At 38.6% G+C, this 13,074-nt stretch overlaps 2 protein-coding genes across 2 annotated transcripts in view; one reads left to right on the forward strand and one right to left on the reverse strand.

The window, feature by feature from the left end:
• The window catches only part of LOC136257055 (broad substrate specificity ATP-binding cassette transporter ABCG2-like), a 136,152-nt gene that overhangs the window by 15,075 nt on the left and 108,003 nt on the right, over nucleotides 1–13,074 (reverse strand). The gene's annotated exons all lie outside the window — the stretch shown is intronic.
• The window catches only part of LOC136257051 (broad substrate specificity ATP-binding cassette transporter ABCG2-like), a 36,878-nt gene that overhangs the window by 11,911 nt on the left and 11,893 nt on the right, over nucleotides 1–13,074 (forward strand). Inside the window, exons 6-7 of the mRNA XM_066050167.1 lie at nucleotides 9,497–9,654; nucleotides 10,556–10,707. Coding sequence (XP_065906239.1) covers nucleotides 9,497–9,654; nucleotides 10,556–10,707 — 310 coding nt within the window. The remainder of the gene's footprint in view (nucleotides 1–9,496; nucleotides 9,655–10,555; nucleotides 10,708–13,074) is intronic.

A 13,074-nucleotide genomic window follows, 5' to 3' on the forward strand; every position in this document is an offset into this window, starting at 1 on the left:
GGATGAAGCATGGGTTCCTTCCCATACTTGGCATATATAGTCCAGGTCTATACCTGATTATAACCCACAGCAGAAATAAATCGATTTGCTACTGTGGATTTGGTACGGAACTACTCTTTGCCGAAAATCGGCCGAAAATCGCATATTTTTGGATTCGGAGCAACCCAGCAATCAACAGAAGGAAAGCCCACAAACCTTCACTATATAGCAATATAGTCTGGTTATCACTTCATGCACAGCGCAAGTTTCATATGGATCTGAGCTTTCCTTCCATCAAACTAAGCGGCATGAAATTTCTTCCTAGCGCGTCTGAGACTAAAATGGGAGGCGTGGCTGCTATATCTCCAAGTTTTAGTTTCTCCAGTAAGTTATTTAGGCTTCAAAATTATGCTGTGACCACCTAATGGTATTAGTTTCCAACCAGAAATGTATCACATGATTATGGATTGATTTTTCGCGCGCATTATAGCTATACATGGTTAGCTATGTAGTGGTATTGTCCAGGTAAAATTTCACTAGTATTTTATCAACATTTGACTGAGACACCACTGGTGAAGCATAGAGTTAGTCATAGTAAAACTCGGGTCCTACCAAAAATGGCAGGCTTGTTTGTATGTAAGATCAAGGATCAAGATACTCTAATAGAGCAGTCATGCAAACAGTCTCCAGTCTCTGTACTATTCTGTTCTCTTTAGTAAGAAAGCGGAATATATAAACGGAAAGAGTTAAATATCAGGGTAAAAGTGCAATTGGAAAGAAACCTCAACAGTATCAGATTACTGGTTGGGGGCACACCATAAATGAATACACATTATGAGTGCATGGCTATACCCAGAGGCAATATTTATAGAGACAAAATTAGCTAATAAGAATAATTATGCTGCTAGAGTTTCAGTTCACTACAGTAATGATTCTATATAGGTGCAGGGGTATTTCAAAAATAAATATTGGTATGAATAATTGGCCACCTTGCACTACTAATTTGCACAACACACACTTTTGATTAATTAGCTACACCTTCATACTAAACTGCAACTGTAAGTTTTGAACATTCAACAATTGTAATGATTTGTATAGGTCCTTCTAGCATATTGCTAAGCAAAAATTCATCACACAAACTGGCTGTCAAATTTTAATGGTAGAAATATAAATTTATTGTGCAAAATTGTAATTTTCCTGTGCCTTATACTCCCTGATGGAGGTTCTGCACAGTAATAAATACAACACAATATATATATATATAATAATTATAATTTTAATGGTACAAATGCATAACTATATATATTTTAATTAACTTTGCAAGCTTTTAAATTTCTGTTTTGCTTGTAGGATGTGCATGCAATTTTATGTAGAACTATAGACTGTGTATGGTATATACTTGGTAACATATTGCATGTGTGAGATGTAGACATTTACTATAGATATCCTTTTTATTATTAGTCATAAGTTTAAGGACTTATGATACTCGGTATAACATGCAGTTTTAATGGCCTATGTCTTCCCACTATGGATCTATACCTTATAAATGTGACCTAAAATGTGATTTCTAAAGTACATGCGTGTGATTTTCTTCAATGACTTATAAACCTCACATAAATTCAGGAATGGCTATACACATGCATAGACAGCTCTATAAAGTGCATGTTATACATATATTATAGAGCACTTGGTACATTGTGGCTGTTGGTATAACAGCTATCCAACAGGCCTTTGGTGCGGTTTCTCACGAAAAAGCCAAAAAAAGTAATACCCTTCAGCTATGGGTGACAAACCTAAAATTTCTTGTTTGTTAAAGGTTCATATATATATATAATATAGCACAGAGTAACTGCCTGCAGCCTGCTGTAAAAAATAAGATTGAGGACATACCACCCTTACTTTTAAGGAGAAATTAAGTGCAAACTAGCTAAACTTCTATATTATACCACTGATGTAAATGATTTTTGTTGGTTCTAAAAATATATATATAATATGCAATACTCTTTGTCAGCTGTCTGCAGGAACCTAATACCATTAGATGGTCACAGCATAATTTTGAAGCCTAAATAACTTGCTGGAGAAACTAAAACTTGGAGTTATTGCAGCCACGCCTACCATATAGTCTCATACGCGCTAGGAAGAACTTTCATGCCGCTTAGTTTGATGGAAGGAAAGCTCAGATCCATATGAAACTTGCGCTGTGCATGAAGTGATACCCAAACTATATTGCTGTATAGTGAAGGTTTGTGGGCTTTCCTTTTGTTGATTGCTGGGTTGCTCCGAATCCAAAAATACGGCCGATTTTCGGCAAAGAGTAGCTCCGTACCAAATCCACAGTAGCAAATCGATTTATTTCTGCTGTGGGTTATAATCGGGTATAGACCTGGACTATATATGCCAAGTATGGGAAGGAACTCATGCTTCATCCGGAGAGTGCGCAATTTTTCACGATTTCCAGCACAAAACAATTGCGATTCCCGTCGTATGGAGAAAGGTAATTTTTTTTTTTCCCGGGCTTGATGGACTGCCCTTGCCTACCACCCCCAGCACATAAATGGCCTGTGCTGGACAAACCGGGACTTTCTTAGTCCACGGCAAACTGAGACTCTGCCCGAATCAGCTCCACAATTGGGGGAGTCTTAACATAGTGACCGATGGAAGAGTGGGCTCCGCGGATGCATTGTATGGAGGACCGCAAGAGAGAAAAAGATAGACAGCACCTTAACCACCTCATGACAACAGAGTAATCATCGCCCCACTTATTTGAAAGTTGACGAGCCAAGCGTTGATAAAAAACAGAAGCCTCATGAGCCAGACCACCAGAGGCAGACATTACCAGGGGGGTAAAAGAGGCATGCTCCTCCTCACGAATTCTCTGAGCATACGCGCATTTCTTAATGTTCTCGTGCCTCCGATAACAGGAGGCCAGTGATGAGGACACATTAGAAGCAGCCAGAGGGTTGAACACCCGCACATCCACAAAACATCTTTCACTTCTTCCACCCCAAAAACCATTCATGGCGATGTCAAGACGGGCACCATCTTGGATATTGGCAGAAGCAGGGTAGTCCTGCTGTGAAACCAGCTGGAGCTCTGGTTCAACAGCTACCTGAGAGCATACTTCAGTCAACAGGGTAGCAGTTAGATCTCTGATCTCATTGTGTCGGATAGAAGGCAAGCCACCCTTGGGACAGGATAAAGCATGCTCCACTGAAAAGCAAGTCCCACATGCACAGTGAGCAGGAGTCCGCTGAGGAGACCACCCATAACATAGTGCCACGGCATCATGAAACATGGACTTATGCAGTGCAAAGCCATGTTCCTGTAAGAAAGATAAATCAGATTTATTGGTACGTAGAAAAATACTTTGATATGCCCTACAGGTTGAAATAGTAGGGGAGTAATTTCGTGACTATCGATTTTTTTCATTGCGGACCCTAACTTATATACACACGTTTTAATCTTTACCTCGTAAAATTACGTGAAGTCATCATAAAGATATCGTAAATTAAAGTTTACGTAATTATTTTCTCCATACATTTCTAATAGGAATCATTTCGTACAGATTATTGAATGGGAGAAGTGGCACCACTATTATTATGCGAATCATGGCCTTACCAGCACTTTTACTGCCAGTTTCAGTAGCCCTATAGGGTAATCTGGGGCGCTGAATCCAAATATGATGGTGATTTGTGCATTTGAGTACGGTTTTGCCGACTTTTCCGACACTAACTGTACTGGAATCCAGAGGTACGCTCTTGTAACATGGATTTTATGTTGTAGTGTAACCTTCTGTCAATGCTGAACACGTATTTTGATAGTTATTTGCTGCGGGTATTAGCGGGTTTTGAGTTTTATAGACATGGTTTTGTATCTGTGATAAGCTTAGGGCTGCTAATTATGGTATTGCTGCTAGCAATACACTCATCTATTTTGTTGCATGAATAGTGTCTGGTAGATATATTCATGTAAGAATGCTTAAATGGTTGTTTTTCACTGTCTACTTAATCAAAGATTTATGCTGTATTAGTATACCTATGTGCCACAGCTTAAGGGTGATGCCATTCAATACTGCTTAATATAATTAATGTGCTTTACACACTAATTGAAGTTGCATTGAAGTGATTATGGTGGCTAAAATCACCAAAATAAGTTCTTAATATGTGCGTAAAGTGATATCTAATCCAAAACAGCCAAGCTGTAAAAAAAGAGTGCGGCCCTGAGAAAGGCTATAGTGAAAAAAGATGTGAAATCCAAGGTGGCGACCAAGAAATGGCTGTGATGGTAGATTAATGGTAAAAATTTTAATAACGACAATTCAGGTGAATTTTGTGCCAAGACCAAGCGGCACCAAATTCACCTGAATTGTTGTTATTAAATTTTTTACCATTAACCTACCATCACAGCCATTTCTTGGCCGCCACCTTGGATTTCACATCTTTTTTCACTATAGCCTTTCTCAGGGCTGCACTCTTTTTTTACAGCTTGGCTGTTTTGGATTAGATTTCACTTCTTTTTGTATTTGTATACCCCAAAGCCGGCCTATGGCCGGCTTTAGGGATTTGTAACCTGTCATTTTTTCTTTACTACAGGAAGAAGAAAAGATGAAGCAGAGTGATTTCTTTGTAGCTGACCTCTCTGCAAGGTGATCCTTCTAGCTGATCTCTCTACCGGATGACTTGTTTGTAGCTGAACTCTCAACAGGGTGATTTGTTTGTAGCTGAACTCTCTACAAGGTAACTTCTTCTAGCTGATCTTTCTACAGGGTAATTTGTTTGTAGCTGAATTCTCTACAGGGTGATTCGTTTGCTGCTGAACTCTCTACAATGTAACTTCTTCTAGCTGAACTCTCTAAGGGTGGCTTGTTTCTAGCTGATCTCTCTACAGGGTGACTTGTTTCTAGCTGAACTCTCTACAGGGTGATTTGTTTGTAGCTGAATTCTCTACAAGGTAACTTCTTCTAGCTGATCTTTCTACAGGGTGATTTGTTTGTAGCTGAATTCTCTACAGGGCAATTTGTTTGCAGCTGAACTCTCTACATGGTAGTTTCTTTGTAGCTGAACTCTCCACAATGTAACTTCTTCTAGCTGAACTCTTTACAGGGTGACTTGTTTCTAGCTGATCTCTCTACAGTGTAACTTGTTTCTAGCTGAACTCTCTACAGGGTGATTTGTTTGTAGCTGAATTCTCTACAAGGTAACTTCTTCTAGCTGATCTTTCTACAGGGTGATTTGTTTGTAGCTGAATTCTCTACAGGGCAATTTGTTTGCAGCTGAACTCTCTACATGGTAGTTTCTTTGCAGCTGAACTCTCTACAATGTGACTTCTTCTAGCTGAACTCTCTACAGGGTGACTTGTTTCTAGCTGAACTCTCTACAGGGTGATTTGTTTGTAGCTGAATTCTCTACAGGGCAATTTGTTTGCAGCTGAACTCTCTACATGGTAGTTTCTTTGTAGCTGAACTCTCTACAATGTAACTTCTTCTAGCTGATCTCTCTACAGGGCAATTTGTTTGCAGCTGAACTCTGTACATGGTAGTTTCTTTGTAGCTGAACTTTCTACAATGTAACTTCTTCTAGCTGAACTCTCTACATGGTGACTTGTTTCTAGCTGATCTCTCTACAGGGTGACTTGTTTCTAGCTGAACTCTCTGCAGGGTAATTTGTTTGTAGCTGAACTCTCTACAAGGTAACTTCTTCTAGCTGATTTTTCTAGAAGGTGATTTGTCTGTAGCTGAATTCTCTACAGGGCAATTTGTTTGCTGCTGAACTCTCTACATGGTAGTTTCTTTGTAGCTGAACTCTCTACAATGTAACTTCTTCTAGCTGAACTCTCTACAGGGTGACTTGTTTGTAGCTGAACCCTCTACAGGGTGATTTGTTTGTAGCTGAACTCTCTACAAGGTAACTTCTTCTAGCTGATCTTTCTACCGGGTGATTTGTTTGTAGCTGAATTCTCTACAGCGCGATTTGTTTGCTGCTGAACTCTCTACATGGTAGTTTCTTTTTAGCTGAACTCTCTACAATGTAACTTCTTCTAGCTGAACTCTCTACAGGTGACTTGTTTCTAGCTGATCTCTCTACAGGGTGAGTTGTTTCTAGCTGAACTCTCTACAGGGTAATTTGTTTGTAGCTGAACTCTCTACAAGGTAACTTCTTCTTTCTACAGGGTGATTTGTTTGTAGCTGAATTCTCTACAGGGCGATTGTTTGCAGCTGAACTCTCTACATGGTAGTTTCTTTGTAGCTGAACTCTCTACAATGTAACTTCTTCTAGCTGAACTCTCTACAGGATGACTTGTTTCTAGCTGATCTCTGTACAGGGTGACTTGTTCCTAGCTGAACTCTGTACAGGGTGATTTGTTTGCAGCTGAACTCTCTTACATGGTGGTTTCTTTGTAGCTGAACTCTCTACAATGTAACTTCTTCTAGCTGAACTCTCTACAGGATGACTTGTTTCTAGCTGATCTTTGTACAGGGTGACTTGTTCCTAGCTGAACTCTCTACAGGTGATTTGTTTGCAGCTGAACTCTCTTACATGGTGGTTTCTTTGTAACTGAACTCTCTACAATGTAACTTCTTCTAGCTGAACTCTCTACAGGATGACTTGTTTCTAGCTGATCTCTCTACAGGGTGATCTGTTCGTAGCTGAAGTCTGTACAGAGTGGTTTGTTTGCAACTGAACTCTCTTACATGGTGGTTTCTTTGTAGCCGAACTCTCTACAAAGTGACTTCTTCTAGCTGATCTATCTACAGGATGACTTGTTTCTAACTGAACTCTTTACAGTGTGATCTGTTCATAGCGTGAACTTTCTACTGGGTGATTTGTTTGCAGCTAAACTCTTTGCATGATTGTTTCTTTGTAACTGAACTCTCTACAAGGTAACTTCTTCTAGCTGATCTCTCTACAGGATGACTTGTTTCTAACTGAACTCTCTACAGTGTGATCTGTTCATAGCGGAACTTTCTACTGGGTGATTTGTTTGTAGCTAAACTCTTTGCATGATTGTTTCTTTGTAACTGAACTCTCTACAAGATAACTTCTTCTAGCTGATCTCTCTACAGGGCAATTTGTTTGTAGCTGAATTCTCTACAGGGTGATTTATTTGAGCTGAACTCTCTACATGATGGCTTCTTTATAGATGAACTCTCTATTAGGTACCTTCTTCTAGCTGATCTGACTACAGGGTGACTTGTTTGTAGCTGAATTCCCTACAGAATAACTTGCAATGTAATATAACTGAGTAAATTATACATGCAACTGAATGCTTTATTAGGGTGACTGTTCTATTAGAGTATCTCGATCTCGCATTTGCTGCACGTAGTTGCCTTTCGAATCATAACTCAGTGATTTGTAATCCGATTCTTCTGTACTACTGCAAGAACTTTCTATGATGATTATTCCAGCTACATATAGATTTTCAGCTCGTTGCTCTAAGCGGTTTGTCTGGTAGACACGAAAACTAATAATTTTTTTTTATTCATAAAAATCGATCGCGTAATTTTGACACAGGTTGGGTTTTGTATCATATCTCCATGGTCTTTATCTCAATTCCTTTCAAACCACAAAAAGGCACTCCTACGATAGTTGCTCCATCTACATATCAATTTTCAACTGATTCCTCCAAGGGGTTACCCTGTAGGCGTGACAGACCTTCGACATTATTTTACGAAAATAATCGGTCATAACTCCGTGAATGTTCATCGGATTCCTAACAAAGTTGGTACGGAGATCCGCCTTAATGAGCCCTTTAAGTGTGCCAAATTTCAGCCCAATCCGAGCACGCATTCGTGTTTTATGGCGAATTTTGCGAAGTGTGCGAAATGAAGAAGATGAAGAAGAAGAAAAACGAAGAAATTAAAACGAAAGTTTGTTCGCTCGTATCTCGGAAATGGCTGTAGCGATTTTCTTCAAATTTGGTATGTAGACTCCCCTAACTGGGCGGCACGTCTCTAGCTAATTTCGTTCCAATCGGATAAGGGATCACAGAGCTACATAGGTGTGAAAATTGCGTTTTCTTTCTTCCTGTTAATATACTCACGGTGTGGCGCGCCAGCTTCTTGGGCCGCACGACACACTATCGTGTGTCTTGATAATAGTGATTTGGTGATTTGGCTGTGTGCTGACGATACAAGGGTCAAAGTGCAATATTTAATATAGATGAGATTCATGGCATACCTAATAGTTGATATGAAATCAAAAGCAATGAATAAATGCATTTTTATTGTTCTAATTTACATTGGTTCCTAACTAGGGATTCAATATGTACCAAAGCAGTATACAAATTAGCAATCATTACAGTGTTATAGTGAGCAAACATGGTTTGTAATTACATTTTCAATGTGTACACTTGTTCATTTCACTACAGTAAAAAATTCATGCACATTATGTTGTTGTATACTCAAGTTATAGCCACTTATTGTAGCGGTGCCATATTTTCAATGGGCAAGTCCGTACAGAAAATTCTTTACTCTGTCAGACATTTTGAGTCATAAAACGATAACGAAAAAAGATATTAAAATAATTTCTTCACATATCTTGCTTAGTGGAATGTAAATCTGGAATCTAAAATATTCAAAGTATGCAATTATTAAAAATGGTCTGAAATTGCTATTTTAATACGTGCTTGACTGTTGTATTAGGGTGACTGCTCTATTAGAGTATTTCGATCGTGATTGACAAGTTTCTGGAAATTCACGTGACGACTGTTGCACAATACAGCTTTGAGTTGGGGGTGCTCAGCACCCCCAGTAAAATAGTTGGGGGTGCTGGAGCACCCCCAGCGCCCCCCTCTTCCGCCGCCTATGGTCCAGCTGGTAACTTTATGTCTGTGCACTGTTGACAGAGAATGTTGAAAAACTTACATCTTGAAGGGATCATCCACGAGTGTGCAGAGCTATAGGCTAGCTAGCTTGTAATGTGCACACTTGTAGTATATAACTACCACTACCACAACAAAGTTTAGCTAATCAACCTTGACAATTATTGACAGCAACTTAAGGAGATGACAAAAGGTTTCACAGATATACATACAAACACTATTATGCAATCGTATAGAAAGATAATTGTACTGATATAGGCTTCCTTACTAGGTAATTAATTTTCATGCTCCAGAAGCCATTTGACTTCAAGTGCATACTTATATATATATATGCTAAAAGTTGTGCTGACAAAGAAAGATTGTTCTTTTATACTTTTATGAACACTTCGTCTATTGTTGTTATCTCAGTGTTATGCACCTTGCAAAGCATGCAACTGTACAAAGGCATAAATGCTGTCAAACATATATAAAAGTACTGGTGAAATAGTATAGACACGTTACTGATAATCTATAGCATGAAAGTTACGTAGTATTTGCATGTGACTGCGATCACAACTGATTTGGGTTGTTCCAGCATTCCGGGTTTTCCATACTCCCTTGACTATTGCTGGTATGCTACAGTATATACATGTATTTATACCAACAAATAATTCAGCTTGTCCAGCTATGCAACTGTTGCACTTGATCACTCCCACAGGTTGGAACAGAACTGATTAGAGGAATATCTGGAGGTCAGAAGAAACGTACCAGTATTGGAATGGAGTTGATCATTTCTCCTGGTATTGTATTCCTGGATGAGCCCACTACTGGATTAGATGCTACAACAGCAGTATCTGTTGTCAGATTGTTGAAGGAGTGAGTGTGTGTTGGGTTGTGTACACATGTGCTGTGAGTATAGTGTGATGTAGTGTAGTGTGTGTCAGCGACACATCACTCACTAGTGGTGTGTTCCTGATGGTCAGTAACAGCCCTCCCCCCCCCCCCCCGTAACATAAAATAGGGTTAGGGGTGGTCTTGTAGTGCTTATGTGTAGATACAGTATTTGCACAATAAGTTTTTCAGAAACCTAATTCTCTAGACTCAAGTTCTTCCTTACTGTCCATGCCCTTAATCTGTCACTCAGTTTAAATTCAAGAACGCATTATGGACAAAGAACATCACAGGCAGTATGTGTGTAACAGTGTGTTATTATAGAGCACTAGTTCACATGATGAGTTTTGAAGTTACATATCACTTCGATTTATAGATCAAGCATTTGAAAGAATACATAGAAATTAGTGTTGTTCCAGTTCTCAGTACTGGAACTAAAATAGTTCCAGTTTCTGCCCTTTTTATTCCAGTTCTAGTTCCAGTTCTAGAACTCAATAATTTTGCTTTTCTTAAGACTGGAACTGGAACTAGAACTATAATTTTACTTTCTTCAAAACTGGAACTAGAACTAGAACTAGAACTATAAAGAAATTTTATCGAGTACTGGAACTAATACTGGAATTGGAATTGGTCATAACCATACAGTTTTGCCGTAATTCTAAAGGTTATGGTTCCAGAACTGGAACTAGAACTGTAATTCTAAATGTTAGTGGTTCCAGAAGTAGAACTAGAACTGTAATTATAAAGATTGTGGTTCCAAAACTAGAACTAGAACTGTAATAACTAGCTGATACTGGAACAACACTAATAGAAATCATAGCATCTACTGTGTAGTAATGGTAGTCAGTGGGTATGTAATTGTGTTTTGTTATTTATCACTCTACAGATTGAGTTCATCAGGCAGGGTGATCATAATGTCAATACATCAACCACGTTACTCCATTTACAAGTTGTTTGATTCACTGACACTGATGTCTCGTGGTCGACTGGTCTATCATGGACCTGCTAACAATGCCTTGAACTATTTCTCTGAATTAGGTTAGTCTGATAAAGTGTATTCATATACGTCATGAATTGCTGTTTTGAAGAAGAGTTTTTCATAAAAATTACTGACCTGTCTTAGTTGCCATGTAAAGAACGCTATTCTACATACAGTTATTAACCCATCTAATGCAGCTGAAACAGTTAGTTGTTGAAACTTTTTACTAGTATATGTATACTTTGATATTGCGGCAGTGCAGTTTCTGTTGTTTTCAGCACCCAAATATTCTTAGTGAAATGACTTTGTTTACAACAGCTCAGTGACTACAAATATTGAAACAATGCTGATTATTATTGTAGCTTACTACTGGCTAAGACTGTGTCACTCTTAAATGTGCATGCATCCTTGAATGTGTCTAGCTAGTACTGGAGCACATGACTGCTCTATTAAAATGTCTTGATTTTTTGGTGTGAAGTGTAGCCAGTAGATAATCTAATCCAAAACAGCCAAGCTGTAAAAAAAGTGTGCGGCCCTCAGAAAGGCTATGGTGAAAAAAGATGTGAAATCCAAGGTGGCGGCCAAGAAATGGCTGTGATGGTAGGTTAATGGTAAAAATTTTAATAACGACAATTCAGGTGAATTTTTGTGCCGCTTCACAAAATTTACCTGAATTGTCATTATTAAAATTTTTACCATTAACCTACCATCACAGCCATTTCTTGGCCGCCACCTTGGATTTCACATCTTTTTTCACCATAGCCTTTCTGAGGGCCGCACACTTTTTTTACAGCTTGGCTGTTTTGGATTAGATTTCATTTCTTTTTGTATTTGTATACCCCAAAGCCGGCCTATGGCCAGCTTTGGGACTTTTTTAACCTATGTTTTTTTTCTTTACTACAGGAAGAAGTAAAGATGAAGTAGATATAATTTAAATATTTTATCAGTAAATGTACAAATTATATATATAATACATATGTGACCGGATTTGCAAAAAGGGGCCTTCCACACACATCCAATTTGCCAACTTTGACAATTGATAACTTCAGATTGGAAAGAGCTATTGCCTTGAAATTTGGGCAGTGGTGATTTCTTTGCAGCTGAACTCTCCACATGATGGTTTCTTTGTAGCTGAACTCTCTATAAAGGCAATTTCTTCTAGCTGATCTCTCTACAGGGAGATTTGTTTGTAGCTGAACTATCTACAAGGTAACTTCTTCTAGCTGATCTCTCTACAGGGTGATTTGTTTGTAGCCGAATTCTGTACAGGCGATGTGTTTGCAGCTGAGCTCTTTACAAAATGGTTTCTTTGTAGCTGAACTCTCTACAAAGTAACTTCTTCTAACTGATCTTTCTACAGCGTGATTTGTTTGTAGCTGAACTATCTACAAGGTAATTTCTTCTAGCTGATCTCTGTACAGGGTGATTTATTTGTAGCTGAATTCTGTACAGGTGATTTGTTTGCAGCTGAGCTCTTTACAAAATGGTTTCTTTGTAGCTGAACTCTCTAAAAGGTAACTTCTTCTAACTGATTTTTCTACAGGGTGATTTGTTTGTAGCTGAACTATCTACAAGGTAATATCTTCTAGCTGATCTCTCTACAGGGCGATTTGTTTGTAGCTGAATTCTGTACAGGTGATTTGTTTGCAGCTGAGCTCTTTACAGAATGGTTTCTTTGTAGCTGAACTCTCTACTAGGTAATTTCTTCTAGCTGATCTCTCTACAGGGAGATTTGTTTGTAGCTGAACTATCTGCAAGGTAATTTCTTCTAGCTGATCTCTCTACAGGGTGATTTGTTTGTAGCTGAATTCTGTACAGGTGATTTGTTTGCAGCTGAGCTCTTTAAATAATGGTTTCTTTGTAGCTGAACTCTCTCAAGGTAACTTCTTCTAGCTGATGTCTTTACAGGGTCACTAGTTTGTAGCTGAATTCTCTACATGGTGGTTTCTTTGTAACTGAACTCTCTACAAGGTAACTTTTTCTAGCTCATCTTTCTACAGAGTGATTTATTTGTAGCTGAATTCTTTACAGGTGATTTGTTTGCAGCTGAGCTCTTTAAAGAATGGTTTCTTTGTAGCTGAACTCTGTACAAGGTACCTTCTTCTAGCTGATGTCTCTACAAGGTCACTAGTTTGTAGCTGAGCTCTCTACATGGTGGTTTCTTTGTAGCTGAACTCTCTACAAGGTAACTTCTTCTAGCTAATCTCTCTACAGGGAGATTTGTTTGTAGCTGAACTCTCTACATGATGGTTTCTTTGTAGCTGAACTCTCTACAAGGTAACTTCTTCTAGCTAATCTCTCTACAGGGAGATTTGTTTGTAGCTGAACTCTCTACATGATGGTTTCTTTGTAGCTGAACTCTTTGCAAGGTAACTTCTTCTATTGATCTCTCCACAGGGCGATTTGTTTGTAGCTCAACTCTCTAC

This window comes from Dysidea avara, chromosome 5 (assembly GCF_963678975.1).
Source record: "Dysidea avara chromosome 5, odDysAvar1.4, whole genome shotgun sequence".
Taxonomy (NCBI): Eukaryota; Metazoa; Porifera; class Demospongiae; order Dictyoceratida; family Dysideidae; genus Dysidea; species Dysidea avara.